The sequence below is a fragment of the Microcaecilia unicolor genome, chromosome 3 (genome assembly GCF_901765095.1).
Source record: "Microcaecilia unicolor chromosome 3, aMicUni1.1, whole genome shotgun sequence".
NCBI lineage: Eukaryota > Metazoa > Chordata > Amphibia > Gymnophiona > Siphonopidae > Microcaecilia > Microcaecilia unicolor.
In genome coordinates, this window is record NC_044033.1 from 335111004 (window position 1) to 335137373 (window position 26370).

The window sequence follows — 26370 nt, forward strand, 5'->3', positions numbered from 1 at the left end:
CAGTTTTAGTTCCCTTTCCTGTGTTACCCACGTTTGAGAACGTAGTTCTTACCTTGAATGGTGCTGAAAGAGGGCATTGTACACCATTGTGCCAGCTCTGACCTACTGCTAATCTTAGTACCAGGGGACTCTTTGCCAGTGGGGCACAACCTCTGATCTGCAGTTAACTGTGAGTAAACGTGGTTATTTCAAGAAAGGACTTTTTCAGAGAGATTAGTCTTCAGGTGTGAACTGGTGTGCCAAAGTTATACAGCAGCAATAAGTCCTAGAGGCTGTATGCAGGTCCCTGGAGCAATTTTAGTGGGTGCAGTACATTTGTGGGTAGTGGGTTTGGGGGGGGGGGTTGGGGGGCTCAGCTCCCAAAGTAAGGGAGCTATGCACGTGAGAGCTTTTCTGAAGTCCACGCAGTGACCCCTAGGGTGATTTCCTGCCTTACTACTCTATGCTTGTTCTTTACATTTTCCACCAGATACTTTCGATTTGTTATCTATCAATAGTTCTGTAGTTAACCATGATCAGTTCCAATTTGTGCATGTTGTTACTTTTGGGAATAAGTTGTTTGTGTTATACTGTGGTTTGGGGTCTTATGAAGATGTGAAAGGGGTGGGGGACTGGGGAGGGAGATTTTATTATGAAAAAGTGCTACTTATGTACATATATTTGTTGGATGTACTGTATTGTTCATTGTTTTGTGGTGTTTAATAAAAATCATCATTCAAAAAATTTTGCAAATGACCCAAAATTATTCAGTTATTAAATTGGATGTGGATTGTGAGAAATTACAGGAGATCCTTGTGAGACTTGTAGACCAGGCATCCAAATTGCAGGTAAAATTCGATGTGGAGAAGTGCAACAATGATGCACATAGGGAAGAATAAATGAAATTATGACTAACAGGCTTATTTTCGAAAGAGAAGGGCGCCCATCTTTCGACACAAATCGGGAGATGGACATCCTTCTCTCAGGGTCGCCCAAATCGGCATAATCAAAAGCTGATTTTTGGCGTCCTCAACTGCTTTTTATCGCGGGAATGACCAAAGTTCACGGAGGCGTGTTGGCAGTGTACCGAAGGTGGGATGGGGGCGTGGTTAAGAGATGGGCATCCTTGGCCAATAATGGAAAAAAGAAGGGCGTCCCTGATGAGCATTTGGTCGACTTGGTCCCTTTTTTTTCATGACCAAGAATTAAAAGATGCCCGAACTGACCAGATGACCACCGGAGGGAATCGGGGATGACCTCCCCTTACTTCCCCAGTGGTCACCAACCCCCTCCCACTCAAAAAAATTTAGAAAACATTTTTTTCCAGCCTCTATGCCAGCCTCAAATGTCATACCCAGCTCCATCACAGCAGTATGCAGGTCGCTGGAGCAGTTTTTAGTGGGCGCAATGCACTTCAGGCAGGCGGACCCAGGCCCATCCCCCCTTACCTGTTACACCTGTGCTGGTAAATGTGAGCCCTCCAAAACCCACTCAAAACCCACTGTACCCAAATGTAGGTGCCCCCCTTCATCCCTAAGGGCTATGGTAGTGGTGTACAGTTGTGGGTAGTGGGTTTTGGGGTTTTTTTTGGGGGGGGGGGGCTCAGCACCCAAGGTAAGGGAGCTATGCACCTGGCAGCAATTTGTGAAGTTCATTGCAGTGCCCCTAGGGTGCCCGGTTGGTGTCCTGGCATGTGAGGGGGACCAGTGCACTACGAATGCTGGCTCCTCCCATGACCAAATGCCTTGGATTTGGTCGTTTTTGAGATGGGCGTCCTTAGTTTCCATTATTACCGAAAACCGGAAAACGACCATCTCTAAGGTCAACGATCTCAACATTTAGGTCGACCATCTCTAAGGTCAACCTAAGTGTTGAGATTTGGGTGTTCCCGACTGTATTATTGAAACGAAAGATGGACGTCCATCTTGTTTCGATAATACGGGTTTCCCTGCCCCTTCGCCGGAACGTACTTAGAGATGGATGCCCTTAGAGATGGTCGTTTCCATTCAATTATGCCCCTCCACGTGATGCTAGGATCCACGTTAAGTGTCACCACCCAGATCTAGGTGTCATGCATGAGGCATATTTTCAAAGCACTTTGGGAGGCTAAGTTCCATAGGTTTCTATGGAACTTTGGGAGGCTAAGTGCTTTGAAAATGAGCTTGTCAGATTGTGTTTATGTGCCATCGGGAGTAAACATCAGACTGACAGATTATATATGTTCTTAAACAAATACATAAAAAAGGATAATTGTCTCTTCATGGCATTTCTGAAAATGTATCTTTTATTCTTTAGGTTCATCATTATTTGAAGAATGTGCACTTTAAGAACGTGCTTGGTGAAGAGATCCTTTTTGATGAGAACGGAGACCTACCCATTGACTACAGTATTATTAATCTGATTTTTCTCCCCAATGGGACAGTGAAACATGAAATTGTTGGAAGTTATAAACCGTCTGCTCCTCCTGGGGATGATTTCACAATCGATGAAAAAGTAATAGTGTGGGAGACTGCATTTACCCAGGTTAGAGTGAAGTATCATTATTTAAGATGCCTCATAATACAGGAGGTATTGCATGCTGTTAAACAATGAAGAACAGAAGTTCTGCTTCATGGTTGGGTTTTGCAAAATTCTAATGGGTCAATATTCAAAGTGATTTAATCAGGCAGGAGAGGCTCATGGCCAGTTAAATCATTTGTGCAGGGCTATCTGCTGAAGTTTAGCAGCACTTAACTGGTTACTGCCGCTGAATATCAGCTCCTACCACTAAATTCAAAACCGTATATTTTCTCAGTGGTCCAGAGGTGAGTCAGCACTTAACCACTGAAGTTAACTGGACAAATCAGACTGAATAAAACTCAGTCCAATCTACAGGATGAAGAAAAACAAAAAAGTAACCCTTCAGGAGTTTGTTGCTGTTTTCTCAGCAACTGCTTGGAATTTCAATGTGAAATTTTACAGTTTTATATGATGCTAATATCTACATTGTGCTTCTTAGTGGAGTGAAATGATCTTTAAAATTGGCAAATTTACAGACTTTCCAGCGTGACCAGAGATTTGTACATGTAAAACTATCATTATTTGGAAAAAAAACCCACAGTACCAACTTACTGTTAATGATATCACTGTGACAGACTTTTTGCAAACAATAATCTGAATTTGAATAATTTGAATTTCATAATATGATAAAATTACAGATAATTTCTTCAAAAGCATTTTGGATTGGATAGCATGGGCTAGGTGTTCGCAGATGATCTGGGACTGCCTGCCTCAAGGACCGATCAACAAGGCTTTTAACTTTCCAAAGCAGCTGAAGGCCTGTGTTAAAGCTGGGAGTAGACACTTTGACCATTCAAAGTGACTGCAAATTTCTGACACATTAATTGATGTTATTTTACTGTGTTTTAGCTTGGAACATTTTTAACATGCAAAAATCGCTAGATAGTAATGCTAAAATGTCAGAAACATCAACATAGCTTAAGATAATTAAATGTTATTTAATAGTAATATGTAAGTATGATGACTAAGTACATTGAATTTCTCATTGATATGATCTTATTCTGTTCTCTGGCTTTACTTGATAAGCTAGACAAACGGCAAAGTAAATTATTTGGGGGTCCTTTTACAAAGGCGCACTGAAAAATGGCCTGCGGTAGTGTAGGCATGGGTTTTGGGCGCACGCAGAATCATTTTTCAGCATACCTGTAAAAAAGGCCTTTTTGTTGAAAATGTACATGCAGTAAAATCAAAATTGCCGCACGACCATTTTGGGTCTGAGACCTTACCGCCAGCCATAGACCTAGTGGTAAAGACTTTGGGTGGTAATGACCTACGCGCGTCAGGACGTCAAAAATGATATTACCACAAGAGCCACATGATAGCCGGGTGGTAAATCCATTTTGGGTACACGTAGACACATACACGGCTTAGTAAAAGGACCCCTTGATATTGTAATAGTCATCGCTATTCAGATGGTTTTATGCAATTGGAAATCTTCCTCTCTATTGAATATTACTCTTTGGTGGTCAACTGTCATAATTATACATAAATTTGAATGTTAGGCTGCAGACGATATCAATAGACAACGTTCCAGTTTTTTTCAAGTAGCGTCATCATTACATTGAACAGTATTGGTGATACTGGGTATCCCTGTGGTACCCCACACTCAGAGATCCATGAGGCTGATGTTTGGTTGGACATCTTTACTATGTAGGATCTGGTCTTTAGGAAGCCATTGAACCATGCTACCACTGATTCCTATGTTGTTGAGCAATGTCATTAGTGTGATGTGGTCTACTAGGTCGAATGCACTTGACATGTCAAATTGCAGTAGTAATATTTTTTGTCCATGGCATATTATGCTTCTGAATTTCATTATCAGGGTGGTCATGACCATCTCAGTGCTGTGTTGTGGTCTGAAACTGATTAGGATTTATGAAGACGTTTGTCAAACATTCTGTTAGTTGCTGTGTTACTAGACCTTCCATCATTTTGGTCAGTAGTGGTATTGGGCTACTGATATCACTAATCTTGCTGGTAGTGTTTTGGAGGATAGGTGTGAGTACTATGTCGCCTTTGTCTGTTGGAAACTGACATCTTTCAAACATGTATGTGATGTGTTTGGTGAGGTACTCGATGAACCAGTCTGGTGGGTTTTTCATTATGTAGTTGGGGCATTTGTCAACTAGGCAGTATGCATGCACGTATTTTGATATTATGATATTTACATACAAATAAGATGTTTTATTTGTATTTGCCTGTTTTGAATCTCATTGGAATTTAACCAATGATGGTTTACATTTCCAAGCATTATATGTATTTATTTAGATTTTACTCACACCTTTTTCAGTAGTAGCTCAAGGTGAGTCTTCAGTTGGCGGGGGTTGGGGACCCCCTTTAGTCAAGGTATTTGCGGTGGCAGTGCTTCAGCTGGTGGGGGTTGGGGACTCATGCCAGCCAAGATGTACAGTGGCGGCAGTGGGCGGTGAGGCAGCAGTGGAGGGGGGCGGCAACCTAAATGTGTCCCACCACCTTGTACTCTGGCCCCCTCCCACCTTGAGGTCTGGCTACGCCCTTGATTAGTCCTCTTAGTTTTCTGCTTCACACCATTTTTCCTCCTCCCACTTTTATTCTGCTCTCTTGCTGGCTCTTTTCCTAGTGAGTTTCCCTGGATATTTTTCTTATGCTACTCAACCCCTCCCTATTGCTTCTGGTCCAGTTAGCACTTCTCATTTTTGTTCTGGGTGATGCATCGTTATTTTTGAGTCAGATATAATGTTGTGCTGGATTCTGTACACTACCTTGACGCCTCTCACAAAAGGCAGTATATCAGATGTTAAATAAATAAACTGGATAGTTCGTTGACATAAATTGTGCTGTCCCCATTTAAATGTGAGCAGATTATATTGTTTCTTTACATTAATTACTGTTGAATTCTGAACTACCAGTTCCTGTGTTTTTGTAGTTCTTCTATGATTGGCCCTTTCTAAACCCATGTTCCCTGCTCTCAGTGTCTTATTGACTTTCCTTATTGACTTGCCTTGTCTCCAAGCATGCTAGGTAAGGAGTCTGTTCCCCCTTCCATCATGTCTGTGGATCAGAATCTTCACATGCTGTTAATCTTGCTGTTGCGCCTTTTCAAGTCCACTTGATTTCATTGTATTTTTATCACATATGTGTTTGCAACTTTCGAAAATGACCTTAAAATATATTTTTTACTGATTTTTTCTCTCAGCAATTTCTGCTTGACAGTTGTTCCTTCCTCTGCCCTTAAGATATTTAGATATACCTTCCTGTTCAAGTTCCTTTATCTCCCAGTCCACAGTCAGACAGTTGTTTTCAGTGTTTCTCAACTTTCCCCTAAAGAAAGTCACCTTATCATGTTTGTCCAGCCCAAAAGTCATCTTAATGTTACATGAAAAGCTTTCCATGACTCAAAATTATTCTGCTGGTCAATGGAACTGTAGAGTTTCAGGTCACCTAGAAACAGTAAATGCAATGCAACTTCTGAACTGTTTGCAAATTTTAGTTAGGCTAAACCCAAATCCCAAGGTGTTAATAAGAGAACAGTTGACTAAGGAAATAAAACAGAGACAGGGAGTCCCCTTGAAATAAACCTCGCTGAATCCTGATGTTAGGAATGACAAATTATCTCCCCTCCCTCTGAGAAAATGAAACAGAAGAGAGCAGTCACACAACACCCACACAGTACAGTGTGCAATAAAAGCGTTTAAATGTATTCTTTATTAAACCATCACAGGAAACCGTGTGAGTCATTTTACGCCATTGCAAGTTGCTTTTCTGATTAAAGGTTTTTAATGTGAGAAATGCTTCAAATGGTTTATGTTTCATGTGAATCAGTATTGGGCTCATTTTCAAAAGAGAAAAATGCCCCAAAAGTGGCACAAGTCTGCATTTGGATGTTTTTCTCAAAACAAATGTCCAAATCAGCATTTTTTAAACCTATTTTAGATGTTTTTCTCTGAAGTCAAATTAGAAGTGCATACAAATCTCAAGGGGGAGTACCAGGGGCATGTTCAGGGCAGATAGACGTTTTTCTGTTTTGAGCTAGACCTGCTTTTATAAAAAGTAGCTGTAGTGGGAATTGAACCCACTTCCCCAGGATCAAAGTCTGCTGCACTAAGCACTAGGCTACTCCTCCACTCCAGACAAAAAGGTGCCCCAAATGACCAGATGACCACTGGAGTGAATCACCCCCAGTGGTCACTAACCCCCTCCCACCCCCCAAAAAATGTGATTATAAATATTACTTGCCAGCCTCAGATCCACTAAAGTATAGAGTAGTCTAGTAGTGGTGCAGTGCACTGCAGACAGGTGGACCCAGGCCTCAACCTCCCAATACATGTTACACTTGTGGAAGAAACTGTGAGCCCTCCAAAACTACCAGAAATCCACTGTACCCACATATTGGTGCTCCCTTCACCTGTAAGGGCTATGGTAGTGGATGGGTAACTGGGAGCATTTCATAAAGTCCACTGCAGTACCCCCAAAGATGCCCTATTGTTTTTCTGGGATGTCACTTTTCCACTATTCTACCTGTTGCCAAGCTTTTTATTTTTTTTATAACATTTAAAACAAATCGGAGAAACTTTTTCTTCACCCAACGTGTAATTAAACTCTGGAATTCATTGCCAGAAAATGTGGTGAAGGCGGTTAGCTTAGCAGAGTTTAAAAAGGGGTTGGACGGTTTCCTAAAGGACAAGTCCATAAACCGCTACTAAACGGACTTGGAAAAATCCGAAATCCCAGGAATAACATGTATAGAATGTTTCCCAGGAATAACATGTATAGAATGTTTGTACGTTTGGGAAGCTTGCCAGGTGCCCTTGGCCTGGATTGGCTGCTGTCGTGGACAAGATGCTGGGCTCGATGGACCCTTGGTCTTTTCCCAGTATGGCATTACTTATGTACTTATCTGAGCCTTGTGTCTATTGTTTATCAGTAGATATGGGCTTTGAATTCAGATCTATAGATAAAAAGGTCACATTACATATATCTAAATACCAGAGTGATATTTTTCCACACTTCATAATAAGAGTGTACACTCCCTAATTATCTGTCCCAATACAACTGAAGCTTTTACCTCCTCAGTGCATGTAAATGGTTTCATCCCTGTGTGGATTCTCTGATGCCGTGGTGTGTTCTCTGGTGCATTGTGAGGTTTACCTTCTGACCAAAGATTTTATCACATTCTATACATGTAAATGGTTTCTCTCCTGTGTGGACTGTCTGATGCACTTTGAGATTTACATTATAACCACACTTAGAACATGTGAATGGTTTAACTCTATTGTGGATTTTCTTGTATATTTTGTACGTTTTACATTTGGACGTTTTTTTGTTTGAAAATGGACCAAAAATAAAACGTCCAAATCACAATTCTAAAACATTATGTTTAGAACATTTAACTTGTTTATTGTATGAGTCAATTCATGTCATTGCAGCATAACCTTGCTTGTAAAATATTTATAGCATTCAGGAACATTTAAATAGTTTCTCTCCTGTATGACTCATTTCCTGCTGTTTCAGCTGTGCTGTGATATAAAACATTTATCACAATCTGAACAGTTAAATGGTTTTTCTCCTGTATATTTTGTGCCATATGAATCCATGCATGCCCATTCTGCTCACCAATGCTTGTGAAACATCACATTCTGAACAGTGAAATGGTTTCTCCCCCATAAGAATTTCCGTGCAATTTCAACTCAAACTTGCCTCTGAAACTCACATTCTGAACAGTTAAATGGTTTTTCTCCTGTATATTTTGTGCCATTTCAGCTCACCATTGCTTCTGAAACATTTTTCACATTCTGAACAATAAAATAGATGTTTTCTCTCCCGTATGACTCCATTTGTGCCCGATCGGCACAAAATGGTTTCTTTTCTGTTTGTATCAAATCGTGCTGTTTCAGCTGGTATTTGCTTGTGAAACACCACATTCCAAACAGTTAAATGGTTTCTCTCCCGTATGACTTTTTTTGGTGCTGCTTCAGCTCACCATTGCTTTTAAAACATTTTTCACATTCTGAACAGTTAAATGGTTTCTCTCCCATATGAATCCTTTTGTGCAGTTTCAGCTGGTACTTCCTTGTGAAACATTTATCACATTCCAAACAGTTAAATGGTTTCTCCCCAGAATGTGTCCTTTCATGCATTTTCAGCTCGCCTTTGCTTTTGAAACATTTCTCGCATTGTGAACAGTTAAATGGTTTCTCTCCAGTATGTGTCCTTTCATGTATTTTCAGCTCACCTTTGCTTCTGAAACATTTCTCACATTTTTGTTCTGGGTGATGCATCGTTATTTTTGAGTCAGATATAATGTTGTGCTGGATTCTGTACACTACCTTGACGCCTCTCACAAAAGGCAGTATATCAGATGTTAAATAAATAAACTGGATAGTTCGTTGACATAAATTGTGCTGTCCCCATTTAAATGTGAGCAGATTATATTGTTTCTTTACATTAATTACTGTTGAATTCTGAACTACCAGTTCCTGTGTTTTTGTAGTTCTTCTATGATTGGCCCTTTCTAAACCCATGTTCCCTGCTCTCAGTGTCTTATTGACTTTCCTTATTGACTTGCCTTGTCTCCAAGCATGCTAGGTAAGGAGTCTGTTCCCCCTTCCATCATGTCTGTGGATCAGGATCTTCACATGCTGTTAATCTTGCTGTTGCGCCTTTTCAAGTCCACTTGATTTCATTGTATTTTTATCACATATGTGTTTGCAACTTTCGAAAATGACCTTAAAATATATTTTTTACTGATTTTTTCTCTCAGCAATTTCTGCTTGACAGTTGTTCCTTCCTCTGCCCTTAAGATATTTAGATATACCTTCCTGTTCAAGTTCCTTTATCTCCCAGTCCACAGTCAGACAGTTGTTTTCAGTGTTTCTCAACTTTCCCCTAAAGAAAGTCACCTTATCATGTTTGTCCAGCCCAAAAGTCATCTTAATGTTACATGAAAAGCTTTCCATGACTCAAAATTATTCTGCTGGTCAATGGAACTGTAGAGTTTCAGGTCACCTAGAAACAGTAAATGCAATGCAACTTCTGAACTGTTTGCAAATTTTAGTTAGGCTAAACCCAAATCCCAAGGTGTTAATAAGAGAACAGTTGACTAAGGAAATAAAACAGAGACAGGGAGTCCCCTTGAAATAAACCTCGCTGAATCCTGATGTTAGGAATGACAAATTATCTCCCCTCCCTCTGAGAAAATGAAACAGAAGAGAGCAGTCACACAACACCCACACAGTACAGTGTGCAATAAAAGCGTTTAAATGTATTCTTTATTAAACCATCACAGGAAACCGTGTGAGTCATTTTACGCCATTGCAAGTTGCTTTTCTGATTAAAGGTTTTTAATGTGAGAAATGCTTCAAATGGTTTATGTTTCATGTGAATCAGTATTGGGCTCATTTTCAAAAGAGAAAAATGCCCCAAAAGTGGCACAAGTCTGCATTTGGATGTTTTTCTCAAAACAAATGTCCAAATCAGCATTTTTTAAACCTATTTTAGATGTTTTTCTCTGAAGTCAAATTAGAAGTGCATACAAATCTCAAGGGGGAGTACCAGGGGCATGTTCAGGGCAGATAGACGTTTTTCTGTTTTGAGCTAGACCTGCTTTTATAAAAAGTAGCTGTAGTGGGAATTGAACCCACTTCCCCAGGATCAAAGTCTGCTGCACTAAGCACTAGGCTACTCCTCCACTCCAGACAAAAAGGTGCCCCAAATGACCAGATGACCACTGGAGTGAATCACCCCCAGTGGTCACTAACCCCCTCCCACCCCCCAAAAAATGTGATTATAAATATTACTTGCCAGCCTCAGATCCACTAAAGTATAGAGTAGTCTAGTAGTGGTGCAGTGCACTGCAGACAGGTGGACCCAGGCCTCAACCTCCCAATACATGTTACACTTGTGGAAGAAACTGTGAGCCCTCCAAAACTACCAGAAATCCACTGTACCCACATATTGGTGCTCCCTTCACCTGTAAGGGCTATGGTAGTGGATGGGTAACTGGGAGCATTTCATAAAGTCCACTGCAGTACCCCCAAAGATGCCCTATTGTTTTTCTGGGATGTCACTTTTCCACTATTCTACCTGTTGCCAAGCTTTTTATTTTTTTTATAACATTTAAAACAAATCGGAGAAACTTTTTCTTCACCCAACGTGTAATTAAACTCTGGAATTCATTGCCAGAAAATGTGGTGAAGGCGGTTAGCTTAGCAGAGTTTAAAAAGGGGTTGGACGGTTTCCTAAAGGACAAGTCCATAAACCGCTACTAAACGGACTTGGAAAAATCCGAAATCCCAGGAATAACATGTATAGAATGTTTCCCAGGAATAACATGTATAGAATGTTTGTACGTTTGGGAAGCTTGCCAGGTGCCCTTGGCCTGGATTGGCTGCTGTCGTGGACAAGATGCTGGGCTCGATGGACCCTTGGTCTTTTCCCAGTATGGCATTACTTATGTACTTATCTGAGCCTTGTGTCTATTGTTTATCAGTAGATATGGGCTTTGAATTCAGATCTATAGATAAAAAGGTCACATTACATATATCTAAATACCAGAGTGATATTTTTCCACACTTCATAATAAGAGTGTACACTCCCTAATTATCTGTCCCAATACAACTGAAGCTTTTACCTCCTCAGTGCATGTAAATGGTTTCATCCCTGTGTGGATTCTCTGATGCCGTGGTGTGTTCTCTGGTGCATTGTGAGGTTTACCTTCTGACCAAAGATTTTATCACATTCTATACATGTAAATGGTTTCTCTCCTGTGTGGACTGTCTGATGCACTTTGAGATTTACATTATAACCACACTTAGAACATGTGAATGGTTTAACTCTATTGTGGATTTTCTTGTATATTTTGTACGTTTTACATTTGGACGTTTTTTTGTTTGAAAATGGACCAAAAATAAAACGTCCAAATCACAATTCTAAAACATTATGTTTAGAACATTTAACTTGTTTATTGTATGAGTCAATTCATGTCATTGCAGCATAACCTTGCTTGTAAAATATTTATAGCATTCAGGAACATTTAAATAGTTTCTCTCCTGTATGACTCATTTCCTGCTGTTTCAGCTGTGCTGTGATATAAAACATTTATCACAATCTGAACAGTTAAATGGTTTTTCTCCTGTATATTTTGTGCCATATGAATCCATGCATGCCCATTCTGCTCACCAATGCTTGTGAAACATCACATTCTGAACAGTGAAATGGTTTCTCCCCCATAAGAATTTCCGTGCAATTTCAACTCAAACTTGCCTCTGAAACTCACATTCTGAACAGTTAAATGGTTTTTCTCCTGTATATTTTGTGCCATTTCAGCTCACCATTGCTTCTGAAACATTTTTCACATTCTGAACAATAAAATAGATGTTTTCTCTCCCGTATGACTCCATTTGTGCCCGATCGGCACAAAATGGTTTCTTTTCTGTTTGTATCAAATCGTGCTGTTTCAGCTGGTATTTGCTTGTGAAACACCACATTCCAAACAGTTAAATGGTTTCTCTCCCGTATGACTTTTTTTGGTGCTGCTTCAGCTCACCATTGCTTTTAAAACATTTTTCACATTCTGAACAGTTAAATGGTTTCTCTCCCATATGAATCCTTTTGTGCAGTTTCAGCTGGTACTTCCTTGTGAAACATTTATCACATTCCAAACAGTTAAATGGTTTCTCCCCAGAATGTGTCCTTTCATGCATTTTCAGCTCGCCTTTGCTTTTGAAACATTTCTCGCATTGTGAACAGTTAAATGGTTTCTCTCCAGTATGTGTCCTTTCATGTATTTTCAGCTCACCTTTGCTTCTGAAACATTTCTCACATTTTTGTTCTGGGTGATGCATCGTTATTTTTGAGTCAGATATAATGTTGTGCTGGATTCTGTACACTACCTTGACGCCTCTCACAAAAGGCAGTATATCAGATGTTAAATAAATAAACTGGATAGTTCGTTGACATAAATTGTGCTGTCCCCATTTAAATGTGAGCAGATTATATTGTTTCTTTACATTAATTACTGTTGAATTCTGAACTACCAGTTCCTGTGTTTTTGTAGTTCTTCTATGATTGGCCCTTTCTAAACCCATGTTCCCTGCTCTCAGTGTCTTATTGACTTTCCTTATTGACTTGCCTTGTCTCCAAGCATGCTAGGTAAGGAGTCTGTTCCCCCTTCCATCATGTCTGTGGATCAGGATCTTCACATGCTGTTAATCTTGCTGTTGCGCCTTTTCAAGTCCACTTGATTTCATTGTATTTTTATCACATATGTGTTTGCAACTTTCGAAAATGACCTTAAAATATATTTTTTACTGATTTTTTCTCTCAGCAATTTCTGCTTGACAGTTGTTCCTTCCTCTGCCCTTAAGATATTTAGATATACCTTCCTGTTCAAGTTCCTTTATCTCCCAGTCCACAGTCAGACAGTTGTTTTCAGTGTTTCTCAACTTTCCCCTAAAGAAAGTCACCTTATCATGTTTGTCCAGCCCAAAAGTCATCTTAATGTTACATGAAAAGCTTTCCATGACTCAAAATTATTCTGCTGGTCAATGGAACTGTAGAGTTTCAGGTCACCTAGAAACAGTAAATGCAATGCAACTTCTGAACTGTTTGCAAATTTTAGTTAGGCTAAACCCAAATCCCAAGGTGTTAATAAGAGAACAGTTGACTAAGGAAATAAAACAGAGACAGGGAGTCCCCTTGAAATAAACCTCGCTGAATCCTGATGTTAGGAATGACAAATTATCTCCCCTCCCTCTGAGAAAATGAAACAGAAGAGAGCAGTCACACAACACCCACACAGTACAGTGTGCAATAAAAGCGTTTAAATGTATTCTTTATTAAACCATCACAGGAAACCGTGTGAGTCATTTTACGCCATTGCAAGTTGCTTTTCTGATTAAAGGTTTTTAATGTGAGAAATGCTTCAAATGGTTTATGTTTCATGTGAATCAGTATTGGGCTCATTTTCAAAAGAGAAAAATGCCCCAAAAGTGGCACAAGTCTGCATTTGGATGTTTTTCTCAAAACAAATGTCCAAATCAGCATTTTTTAAACCTATTTTAGATGTTTTTCTCTGAAGTCAAATTAGAAGTGCATACAAATCTCAAGGGGGAGTACCAGGGGCATGTTCAGGGCAGATAGACGTTTTTCTGTTTTGAGCTAGACCTGCTTTTATAAAAAGTAGCTGTAGTGGGAATTGAACCCACTTCCCCAGGATCAAAGTCTGCTGCACTAAGCACTAGGCTACTCCTCCACTCCAGACAAAAAGGTGCCCCAAATGACCAGATGACCACTGGAGTGAATCACCCCCAGTGGTCACTAACCCCCTCCCACCCCCCAAAAAATGTGATTATAAATATTACTTGCCAGCCTCAGATCCACTAAAGTATAGAGTAGTCTAGTAGTGGTGCAGTGCACTGCAGACAGGTGGACCCAGGCCTCAACCTCCCAATACATGTTACACTTGTGGAAGAAACTGTGAGCCCTCCAAAACTACCAGAAATCCACTGTACCCACATATTGGTGCTCCCTTCACCTGTAAGGGCTATGGTAGTGGATGGGTAACTGGGAGCATTTCATAAAGTCCACTGCAGTACCCCCAAAGATGCCCTATTGTTTTTCTGGGATGTCACTTTTCCACTATTCTACCTGTTGCCAAGCTTTTTATTTTTTTTATAACATTTAAAACAAATCGGAGAAACTTTTTCTTCACCCAACGTGTAATTAAACTCTGGAATTCATTGCCAGAAAATGTGGTGAAGGCGGTTAGCTTAGCAGAGTTTAAAAAGGGGTTGGACGGTTTCCTAAAGGACAAGTCCATAAACCGCTACTAAACGGACTTGGAAAAATCCGAAATCCCAGGAATAACATGTATAGAATGTTTCCCAGGAATAACATGTATAGAATGTTTGTACGTTTGGGAAGCTTGCCAGGTGCCCTTGGCCTGGATTGGCTGCTGTCGTGGACAAGATGCTGGGCTCGATGGACCCTTGGTCTTTTCCCAGTATGGCATTACTTATGTACTGTTCAAATCGTGCTGTTTCAGCTGGTATTTGCTTGTGAAACACCACATTCCAAACAGTTAAATGGTTTCTCTCCCGTATGACTTTTTTTGGTGCTGCTTCAGCTCACCATTGCTTTTAAAACATTTTTCACATTCTGAACAGTTAAATGGTTTCTCTCCCATATGAATCCTTTTGTGCAGTTTCAGCTGGTACTTCCTTGTGAAACATTTATCATATTCCAAACAGTTAAATGGTTTCTCCCCAGAATGTGTCCTTTCATGCATTTTCAGCTCGCCTTTGCTTTTGAATCATTTCTCGCATTGTGAACAGTTAAATGGTTTCTCTCCAGTATGTGTCCTTTCATGTATTTTCACCTCACCTTTGCTTCTGAAACATTTCTCACATTCTGAACAGTTAAATGGTTTCTCTCCCGTATGTGTCCTTTCATGCATTTTCTGCGCATCTTTGTTTCTGAAACATTTCTCACATTGTGAACAGTTAATGTGTCCTTTCATGCATTTTCAGCTCGCCTTTCCTTCGGAAACATTTCTCATATTCTGTTAAATGGTTTCTGTTCCATATGAATCCTTTTGTGCAGTTTCAGCTGGTACTTCCTTGTGAAACATTTATCACATTCCAAACAGTTAAATGGTTTTTCTCCAGTATGTGTCCTTTCATGCATTTTCAGCTCGCCTTTGCTTTTGAAACATTGAAACAGTGAAATGGTTTCTCTGAGAAATTAATCTTTTTGTTTTGTTTTAGCTCAGTGCTGCTTTTCAAACTTTTCTCACATTCTGGACAGTTACATAGTTTGTCCCCCATATGACTGCTTTCATGTTTCAGGTTTTTCTTTGGTCTGTTTAATCTTTCTCTTTCCTGGGCTGCAGCTGCTGCTTTCACACTGGTTGGTATTATGCTACTGCTACTTCCCTCACAGTCAACTGAAGGATCTGTGCTGTCTCTTGTGGGGTCTTCGTGTTTCCATTCGTCTTTCTGCTGCTCACCGCACATTCTCACCCTTTCATTATCATTCCTGAATCCATCATCTGTTGGATTTTAAAAAATAAGTACGATCCTTAATTTTGCAGCCATGGAAAATCATATACTTAAAAGGTAGGTAGTTGAGAGGAGCCAAAGCGAGAAGGCTGCACTCTGGCCCCCAGAAAACCCACTGGAGCACCTGGGACAGAGGTGGACCCTGGAGGAGGGGGGAAGGGAAGGAGGGATCTTGGTCAGGAGGGTGGGAGGGGGCTCAGAGGCCTGATACGTAGTAGTTCACTCAGGGCCGGTCTCAGCAAGTGCGGGGCTCTGTGCAGACCAATTTGGTGGGAGGAAATAAATTATTCATCCAGGTATTATGGGCAAGTGCCAAATCTGAAATTACCACCAGGAGGGTGCACTGGCCTGGCAGTAGTTTCATTTGGATGTGAGCTGCATGTGTGTACAGCCTACCGCAGCTTAGTAAAAGGGCCCCAGTATGTTTTAAGCCTATAAAACTGCCTTTAATAATTCCTGAAGTGTATTTCTTCTACTGGCCAGTAGGTGGTGCATGTTTTATGTTAAAGCTGTTATAGAAAAGTGCATGCCGTTTCACTCCGTGAAGAACTGAATCTACAGTGCTGTGAGCAGTATACTTTTAAAACTTGTTGACTGGACTCTGATTGGCCTAGAAGCTCATTTTTCTTTTGAACTGTACTGGTTCGGGAGAAGAGAGAGAGAACTCTTTGTTGAAGCCCTGTAAAAAAACAGTTATATTTGATAACTGGTGAAAAGCTGTATGTCCTGATCTCTCCAGTTACTTTCCAGGAAGTAAACAAAATGTTTAGTTAGTGTTATAATTGATCCATATTTCAGTTATCTGTTATTGTTTGTTGATTGCACTATTTTGTTCTACTGTTCAATTTGTAAAATACAATAAACAAAATTTAGTTTATTACCTCTCTGCCAAGACTGATAAAGAACCTTGGTGCTTTGTGTGTTGGGTCTGTGAGTGCTTTCTGGGAACTGTGGGACCAATGGGAGTGTGGCCCCAGTAATCTAGAAATCACTGGGGATAATTTGAGAGCGGGAGACTTGTCCAGAGGTGGTTGTAACCCAGTCGGTTGGAGGAGGGTGCTAGTGTACAGCACAAGCGGCAGGTGAAGGTGGACCTGAGCTGTGCTTGCGATAGACCCTCTAAGTGGCCGTGAGGGAACCCCAGATGGGTAGCTAGGCATTTTGTGACACCACTCTAATTGAAGACAAAGTTGTATCTACATTTATAAGATCTTTAGAGATAGCATATCTACCCTCTCCTCTGATTTGCTTAATTCGTGGTGTACAGATTTTGATGATAAAACTTTATCATCTGACTGGTCTATTGTATGGTCCTCTGTTAACAGACCCTTACTTTCAGCTGGGATGTTACAATTACTCTACTTCTTTCTTCAACGTGCAATATGGACTCCTCGTATGATGTGGAAAGCCAAGTTGATCAAAATGATCTACACTGGCATTGCTCTTCCTCTTTACTATACCGTAATTGTTGGAAAATATTTACGATTCATGTTCTGTGTTCTATCTTATTTGGAGTTCATAAAGCAGTTTTATAAATGTGAATAATAAATAAAATAAAAAGTAAATATTATATTTGCCTATTTCAGGACAGTGAACCTGTACAGATGTCTCTGATTCAGGATGATCCATAAAGGGCAGACGTGTTGAGATGAGAAAATAAGGGGTATTCAGCGAGCCCTGATAAATCTGTTTTGGAGGCCGTATCTTGCTAAAGATGTAAAAAGAATGGAAGCGGTGCAAAGAAAAGCTACAAAAATGGTATGGGATTTGCGTTGCAAACCAAATGAGGAGAAACTTGCCAACCTGAACATGTATACCATGGAGGAAAGGAGAAACAGGGGTGACATGATACAGACGTTCAAATATTTGAAAGGTATTAATCTGCAAATGAACCTTTTACGGAGACGGGAAGGCGGTAGAACTAGAGGACATGAATTGAGGTTGAAGGGGGGCAGACTCAGGACTAATATCAGGAACTATTTTTTCATAGAGAGGGTGGTGGATATGTGGAATTCCCTCCCGCGGGATGTGGTGGAGATGAAAGCAGTAATGGAATTCAAACATATGTGGGATAAACACAAAGGAATCCTGTTTAGAAGGAATGGATCCACGGAATCTAAGCGGAGATTGGAGGTCAACACCGGTAATTGGGAAGAAAAATCGGTTCTGGGCAGACTTCTATGGTCTACACCCTGATCGTGACTGAATAGATATGGATGGGCTAAATTTTAAGGGGCTACGATGTTAGCTTCAGAACATTTAGAACAATGCTGGGCAGACTTCTACAGTCTGTGCCCTGAGAATGGCAAGGACAAATCAAAGTTGAGTATATTTATAAAGTATCAAATATCAAGAAAATGAGTTTATGTTGTTGGGCAGACTGGATGGACTTTATCTGCCATCATTTACTATGTTACTATCAGGCTCATTTTCGAAAGAGATGGACGTCCATCTTCCAACATAAATTGGAACATGGACGTCCATCTCCCGAGGACGTCCAAATCGGTATAATCGAAAGCCGATTTTGGACGTCTCCAACTGAAGTCCGTCGCAAGGACGTCCAAATTTCAAGAGGGTGTGCCGGAGGCGTGGTGAAGGCGGGACTTGGGCATAATCGAAAAAAGCAGGAACGTAACTTGGACATTTTCACCCAGACGTGTTTTTATTACGAATAAGGCACAAAAGGGTGCCCAAAATGACCGGACGACCACCGGAGGGAATCGGGGATGACCTCCCGTTACTTCCCCAGTGGTCACTAACACCCTCCCACCCTCAAAAAACATCTTTAAAAATATTTTGTGCCAGCCTCTATGCCACCCTCAGATGTCATACTCAGGTCCATGGCAGCGCATGCAGGTCCCTGGAGCAGTTTTAGTGGGTGCAGTGAACTTCAGACATGCAGACCCAGACCCCCCCCCCCCACACACCTTTTACATTTGTGGAACAAACAGCGAGCCCTCCAAAACCCACCACAAACCCACTGTACCCACATCTTGGTGCTCCCCTTCACCCGTAAGGGCTATGGTAGTGGTATATAGTTGTGGGTAGTGGGTTTTGGGGGGGGGGGTTGGGGAGCTCAACACACAAGGTAAGTGAGCTATTTATGAAGGCCACTGCAGTGCCCCCTAGGGTGCATGGTTGGTGCCTGGCATGTCAGGGGGACCAGTGCACTACAAATGCTGGCTCCTCCCACACCCAAATGGCTTGCATTAGGACGTTTTTGACATGGACGTCTTTGGTTTTGAAAATCGCCGAAAGTCAGAAACGTCCAAGTCTAGGGACGTCCAAATTTAAGGATTTGGACGACTCTGATGGTATTTTCGAAAGATAGACGTTCATCTTTTTTCGAAAATACGGGTTTCTCCGCCCTTGGATTTGGACGTTTTGATAGGACGTCCAAATCGCAACTTGGACGTCCCTTTCGAAAATGCCCCTTTATGTGTTACTACCTATGTATGAGATTTATCTACATTAATATCCACTTTGGTTTGGGGTCACGAACACACTGCTGGAGAATAATTCAGGACCTGGTGGCTTAAGAAAACGGAATTCTAATTAATAAAAAACAAAAATGTAACTGAAAATCACTAGTAACATTTACCATCTCTGTGAAAATATAGGAATACTTTACAGCACGTAGCAAGGATTTTATTATAAAGGGATTCTTGGCTCACCGCTCTTGGTATCAATATCCCCCTCTCCTCCCGCCACCTGGTCACCGACAAGAACGTCTTCCATTTTCAGGATTTCTACTGTGGAGTCAGAAGTGTAATTTTGGCTGCCTGTAAAAAGAATGGAAAAATAACTTCAGGTTTTAAAGGAAAGCTTAGGACTTACGAAAATCAGTACTTTGCTTATAGTGAGATGAAGGGAATTTTATGAGCTCTGAAAATAGAAGTATCCTGGTGGAAGGAGTTAAGGAATTCGGTAGCTCTGAAAATGAACCATAAACAGATTCCTACAATAATGAAAACTGCTGCAAATATGGTCTTTGTTACAGAATCCCACCTTTCTGCAACCTTCCCTTTGCTACTGTCAGTGGGTGGCTACTCAACTTTTGTCTCTCCTAATCAGTGTGTTTTTTTCTGGCAAAAAAGTGCTGGTACTCAAATCCTAGGCCACCCTTCAGGAGTGGGGTGATCACTGAGGGACCCACCCCACAATAGCCAGGCCTCCTGCAACTAGTCACAGAATCTATGACAAGGCAGAATTGGTGTGTAGAGCCTGAGGCTCTTTCATTAAAACATGGGGTCCGTGGGTCAATTTTAGCAGACAATGGAAAAGGTGCCGGTACTCAGTATCCCCAAGCACCCCCTCAAAAAAAGCCCTGCTCCTAATATGCCCCTTTCCACCTCCTACTGCTTTGATCAGGGGAGCCTATCTGCATCCATCACTTTATTAAATCTTGAAGTGCATTTCTCTAGTTTGGCCAGCAGGTGGTGCATGTTATGTTTTAAGCTGTTACAGATAAGGAATGATTCCTGTTCTGTCCTCTGACAGCCTTACCCTGATTTATTATGTGGCCCTGCAGATGAGTTTGATACCTTTGCTATCATTCTCACTGCAGACAGCACCCTTTCCTGTCATAACAAGGAATGTTTTCCGTAACCTGGTACAATCAATGGTGCTCAGTCATTTAGACTATTGCAATGCACTATATGCCGGCTGCAAAGAACAAATAATCAAGAAACTCCAGACAGCCCAGAACACTGCTGCTAGACTCATATTTGGCAAACCAAAATTTGAAAGCGCAAAGCCCTTACGAGAAAAATTACACTGGCTCCCACTTAAGGAACGCATCACGTTCAAAATATGCTCACTAGTTCACAAAATTATCCATGGAGACGCACCAGCTTACATGTCAGACCTGATAGACCTACCACCTAGGAATGCCAAAAGACCATCCCGCACATTCCTTGATCTGCACTTCTCCAACTGCAAAGGAATGAAATACAAACTAATGCATGCGTCAAACTTTACCTACCTGAGCACACAGTTATGGAACGCACTGCCGAGCTGCTTGAAATCGATTTACGAAAGAACGAATGTCTGCATATTACTGAAGACCCATCTCTTTCATAAAGCGTACCACAAAGATCAACCAATGTGAATATGCACAACTCGCCTATCTATATTCAGACCTGTTTCATAATATCTGCTTGTATATATTACTTTGTTTTCTTATCATCATGCTGACCAAGATCCTTCTGCAATACTAAACATTTATTTACTAACACTCTTCCACTACTCTTGATGTATTGTAAGCCACTTTGAGCCTGCAAAGAGGTGGGATAAGGTGGGATACAAATGCAATAAATAAATAAATAACCCCTGTTAATGTACTCGGTTTTTTATCTTGAATATATCTCCTCCCTAATGAGATATTGCACTTCAGTCACCCAGCTCTGAGCTACTGTCTTCACAGAATTACGGAGTCTCTTTGCCATGGAGCAGTGCTTCTGAATTACATCTGACCGTGAGTAATCTTTGTGTTATTCAATAAAGGAACTTCAGAAATATAGAGTCTTCAGGTGTGAATTGGGGTGCCAAGGTTAAACGTCAGGATATCTAAACTTAAAGGATAGTTCATTGAGAGGCCTGAACAATTCCTTCTTTAGTTAACACAGAAAATAGGAAGTGCCTTGCAGGGATGAAACCAACTTTTTTCAAATGTTTTTGTTCTCTGTTATGATTGGGCTGGAGTTTGAAATTAATCAGCAGTTGCTGGCTGTTGCTTCAGTTTCAGCCCAGGAGAAGAGAGAGAGAAAGCACTTTGCTGAAGCCCTGTAAAAAAATAGTTAAAGCTGCTCACCAGTTATCAAATATATGTCCTAATCTCCCCAGTGTAATGAGAAAGATCAACTTAGGCTGACAGACAGCCCAGATGGTATAGAACTACCCTACCCACAAGGCCTTAGGAGAAAAGGGAAGGACAGTTCACTTAAAACCCAGACATGGAGTTTACCTAAGAGAAGGGAGGGAAGGGTTTGGGTGAGGAAGAAGCAATACCCTAGAATGGCCAGTAGAGGGAGTGACAATGTTAAAACTTTTTTTTTCATGGGTACAGAATCAGTATAGTATTCCACCCACCTGTGGGGAAGGGGAGGATAAGGGTAACCCAGCTGTGAGGAGTGAGGAATTTAGGCAGCAGGGTGGAGAGGGAGTTGATTGGATGGAAGTCCTAGAAGAAGGGCTTGGTAACCTAGGGGAGGAGAAGGTGGGGAGAGAGCAAGTACCCATGGACTGTGAGGAGCCAAGAGACCAGAGTCTGCAAGTGTAAGAGGGCAGCGTGGGCAGACACAGGAGTGAAGTATCTGTGAAGAGGGAGGTGAGCTGCCCAGCCTGCATTTTTCCTGATTAAAGTGAGGATCAGGAGCAGGCTATTTTTTTTTTCCTCTGATATTTTTGTGAATCAGTTTTGTTTCATTCCTTTATGTACTGTGGATTGCTGAAACTGAAAACTGACAACCTTGTTGAATAAGGATTATAAAGCGGACTGTGTATTTTGGTTCTGAATTCAGAGAGGCCAGTTGTTTAGGCCTCTGGATTAAAAACTGTGATTCCTAAGAGGAGTTTATTTTTGGCTTTGCTGCCGGTTGTACTGAAAGACCAGGGCTACTATTGGAGGGCAGTAGCCAGGGGTTCGCCTCCACATACCCCAAGACAACAGGGAAGTTTACACCAGGTACTTTTTAGAAAGTAAACAAATGTTTAGTTTGTGTTATAATTGATCCATATTTCAGTAACCTGTTGTTGTTTGCTGATTGCACATTTTTTGTCCAATGTTCAATATATTTTTAAGACAATGAACAATTATTTATTGACACTGCTTGTCTGGACTGATAAAGAATCCTGGTGGTTTGTGTGTTGGGTCTGTGAATGCTTTCTGGGAACTGTGAGATTACTGGGAGTGTGGCTAATGTAAAGCAGAAGAAGCAGGTGCAGGCAGACCTGAGCTTTGTTGGGCATAAAATGGCCACGGGGAAACCCGAGGTGGGCGCCAGGCGGGTGGCTAGGCGTTTCGTGAAAGGTATCCTGTTTGCTGTTCTAGGCATTGGTAACATTTAAGGATGTTGCTGCTTATTTCTTGGAAGTGGAGTGGGACAGTCTGGGGGAATGGCAAAAGGAGATGTACAAGAAGGTCATTAGGGAGATTTATGACATGCTCATGTCAAAAGGATGACCGTCGCAGGACCAACACTCAGTCATTATTGGGGGTAGCAGTTCGATATGTAAAAAATGTCCACTTGTTGTTTAATTTTTTCTGTTAGGAGATGCTGTCAGTTATTTTGTTTGATGTTAACGACCTATCTCCCATTAAATCTAAAACGTTTACTTACTGTTGGTGGAGTCATTTGGGGTTTTCTTCTTCTCCCACTCAGATTGTTGAGTGAAATATTTCTCATCTTCCTTTTCAATCTTGAATATAACATCTGGATTAATGATTGAATAACCTGTTGATAAGAAGTAGGAAAATTACATTGAAATTGTATTTGTAGAATCTCTCGGGAAATTCCATCGGCTTCATGTTTTGATGGAACAGTGTGTGAAGTGTGCATGGAGGTGTGTGTATATGTGTATGTACAGATATCTTGGGGTTTGTGTATCTGTCTGACAAAGCTTGGAGAGAAGAGGCAGCAGTGGTCCGACACTTGATTAAGATTATATCATAGAGGTTTTCTGGTACAGAGGATTCTCTTCATTTCCCTCCTAGGTGGAGGCTTTGCAGGTGCCAATCTTCCGGTTACCATTTTAAAGGGGTTACATGTTGTACAATATAGTTAACTAATGTGTAGCTAATATGTCACAACCTTATGCAGAAGTCTCAGAAAAAACCTGCGAGGTAAATCCCTCTTTCTGGTCTTCTGTGCCAAATATTTTGTATAGGAATGGGAGGGAGATTCCAGCTGGTGTTGTGTGAAGTCTCTAGTTTAAGGTCTACATTTTATCATACAACAGAGAGCAGCATCTTTTGCAGATCCTGTAGCAGTGGAGTCTTTTACAGGCTTCTATTGGATATGGGAAGGCATCAGAAGCCAGGATCTAAATTTCAGGTGCCCATGGTATCTAGTTCCTGTGATTTTTACACCACTGATCCCATTATGTGCTTGTGTGGTAGATGACAGAGAAACATATTCACCTTGTGAGATGAGGATGGCATGAATCTCCTTGATGATAACCTTCTTGTACATCTCCTTCTGCCATTCTCCCAGAAGGTCCCAGTCCACTTCCAAGAAATAAGCAGCAACATCCTTGAATGTGACCAAGGCCTAGAACAGCAAACAGGACACCCTACATCAAAGTATCATTATTTTTTCATTTCATTTTATTAAATATACACCTATCAACATACTTCTACATGGTTTACAACAAACATATGAAATAGTTCACATAAAAAAAACAACAGAAACAGAAAATCATTCAACATAAACAATAACAAACAGAAAATCATTCAACATAAAATTGGTAAGCAGAAGAAAACTGTCAAGGGGGAGAATAAGAGAAAAAGAAGAAATGAAAGGTAAAAAAACAAAAGACAGAACTGACAATGGAAGGAGCAAAGTAAAAATAAGAAAAATAGAAGAAACACAATCTACATAACAAGAGTTAGAGGTCAGAGGCTGTGATTATAGCATCTCATTCTCACTATCCCTGGTCCAGAGGAGGCATCTTTCTTAGAGGAAAGGTTTGTACCACCTCATGACTAGCTTTAATTGAACCTTCATCACATGCTTCAGGCAGTTCCTCACATCTGCCTGTTGAGGTCAGATTTCCTGTTTCCTCAGATCCCTGAGGCTCAATCCTGAATCCTTCTTGTTCAAATTGGATTAAAATGTCAGGCTTGACATTGTGAGAGCCTATTAAAAGAAAAAGATAGTACAATTAGTTAAAAAAAAGTTACCACAGAACCCTAAAAGTGCTGTTTTTGACAGGCACCTCTACAGAACAAAAAAAGAGAAGGGTACTGCTGTACTGATCATCATCAGAAATGTATTCTAGAAATACCTGATATTTTCATACTATGGTGAGCAACTCCTTTCTCAACAGCTACAAACAGCTCTGTTGTAGATATTTCCCTAATATTTATGCAGTAGCAGTATCTGTCATAGTAACATAGTAGATGACGGCAGAAAAAGACCTGCACGGTCCATCCAGTCTGCCCAACAAGATAAACTCGTATGTGCTACTTTTTGTGTATACCCTACCTTGATTTGTTCCTGTCCTCTTCAGGGCACAGACCGTATAAGTTTGCCCAGCACTATCCCCGCCTCCCACCACCGGCTCTGGCACAGACCATATAAGTCTGCCCAGCACTATCTCTGCCTCCCAACCACCGGCTCTGGCACAGACCATATAAGTCTGCCCAGCACTATCCCCGCCTCCCAACCACCAGCCCCGCCTCCCAACACCGGCTCTGCCACCCAATCTCAGCTATGCTCCTGAGGATCCATTCCTTCTGAACAGGATTCCTTTATGTTTATCCCACGCATGTTTGAATTCCGTTACCATTTTCATTTCCACCACCTCTCGCGGGAGGGCATTCCAAGCATCCACTACTCCCTCTGTGAAAAAATACTTCCTGACATTTTTCTGAGTCTGCCTCCCTCCAATCTCATTTCATGCCCTCTCGTTCTACCGCCTTCCCATCTCCGGAAAAGGTTCGTTTGTGGATTAATATCTTTCAAATATTTGAACATCTGTATCGTATCACCCCTGTTTCTTCTTTCCTCCAGAGTATACATGTTTAGGTCAGCAAGTCTCTCCTCATACTGTATATCTAAATCCCATACCATTCTCGTAGCTTTTCTTTGCACCGCTTCAATTCTTTTTACATCCTTAGCAAGATACGGCCTCCAAAACTGAACACAATACTCCAGGTGGGGCCTCACCAACGACTTATACAGGGGCATCAACACCCCCTTTCTTCTGCTTGTCACACCTCTCTCTATACAGCCTAACAACCTTCTAGCTACGGCCACCGCCTTGTCACACTGTTTCATCGCCTTCAAATCCTCAGCTACTATCACCCCAAGATCCCTCTCCCCGTCCGTACCTATCACTCTCCCCGCCTAACACATACGTCTCCCGTGGATTTCTATTCCCTAAGTGTATCACTTTGCATTTCTTCGCATTGAATTTTAATTGCCAATCCTTAGACCATTCTTCTAGCTTCCTCAGATCCTTTTTCATGTTTTCCACTCCCTCCCGGGTGTCCACTCTGTTACAGATCTTAGTATCATCCACAAATAGGCAAACTTTACCTTCTAATCCTTCGGCAATGTCACTCACAAATATATTGAACAGAATCGACCCCAGCACCGATCCTTGAGGCACTCCACTACTCACCTTTCCCTCCTCCGAGCAAATTCCATTCACCACCACCCTCTGGCGTCTGTCCGTCAACCAGTTCCTAATCCAGTTCACCACTTCGGGTCCTATCTTCAGCCCGTCCAGTTTATTTAAGAGCCTCCTGTGGGGAACCGTGTCAAAAGCTTTGCTGAAATCTAAGTAGATTACGTCTATAGCTCGTCCCTGATTCAATTCTCCTGTCACCCAATCAAAGAACTCAATGAGATTCGTTTGGCACGATTTCCCTTTGGTAAAACCATGCTGTCTCGGATCTTGCAACTTATTGGCTTCCAGGAAAGTCACTATCCTTTCATTCAGCATCGCTTCCATTACTTTTCCAATAACTGAAATGAGGCTTACCGGCCAGTAGTTTCCAGCTACTTCCCTATCACCACTTTTGTGAAGAGGGACCACATCCACCGTTCTCCAGTCCCTCGGAACCTCT

At 41.3% G+C, this 26370-nt stretch overlaps 1 protein-coding gene and 2 long non-coding RNA genes across 3 annotated transcripts in view; all 3 read right to left on the reverse strand.

Annotated features, from left to right (window-relative positions):
- LOC115464717 overlaps window positions 1-26370 on the reverse strand; it is a 362726-nt gene that overhangs the window by 327396 nt on the left and 8960 nt on the right. Inside the window, 3 exon segments of the mRNA XM_030195078.1 lie at window positions 15311-15565; window positions 19250-19357; window positions 24326-24433. Of these exon segments, the coding sequence (XP_030050938.1) occupies window positions 15311-15565; window positions 19250-19357; window positions 24326-24433 (471 nt within the window).
- LOC115466877 lies at window positions 11953-14968 on the reverse strand. The gene is made up of 2 exons (XR_003941608.1): window positions 14899-14968; window positions 11953-12313 (listed from the first exon to the last, which is right to left on the reverse strand). It is a non-coding gene; the product is annotated as an uncharacterized LOC115466877 (long non-coding RNA).
- On the reverse strand, window positions 15492-23010 carry LOC115466879. Its single transcript, XR_003941610.1, has 3 exons — window positions 22916-23010; window positions 19177-19179; window positions 15492-15565 (listed from the first exon to the last, which is right to left on the reverse strand). It is a non-coding gene; the product is annotated as an uncharacterized LOC115466879 (long non-coding RNA).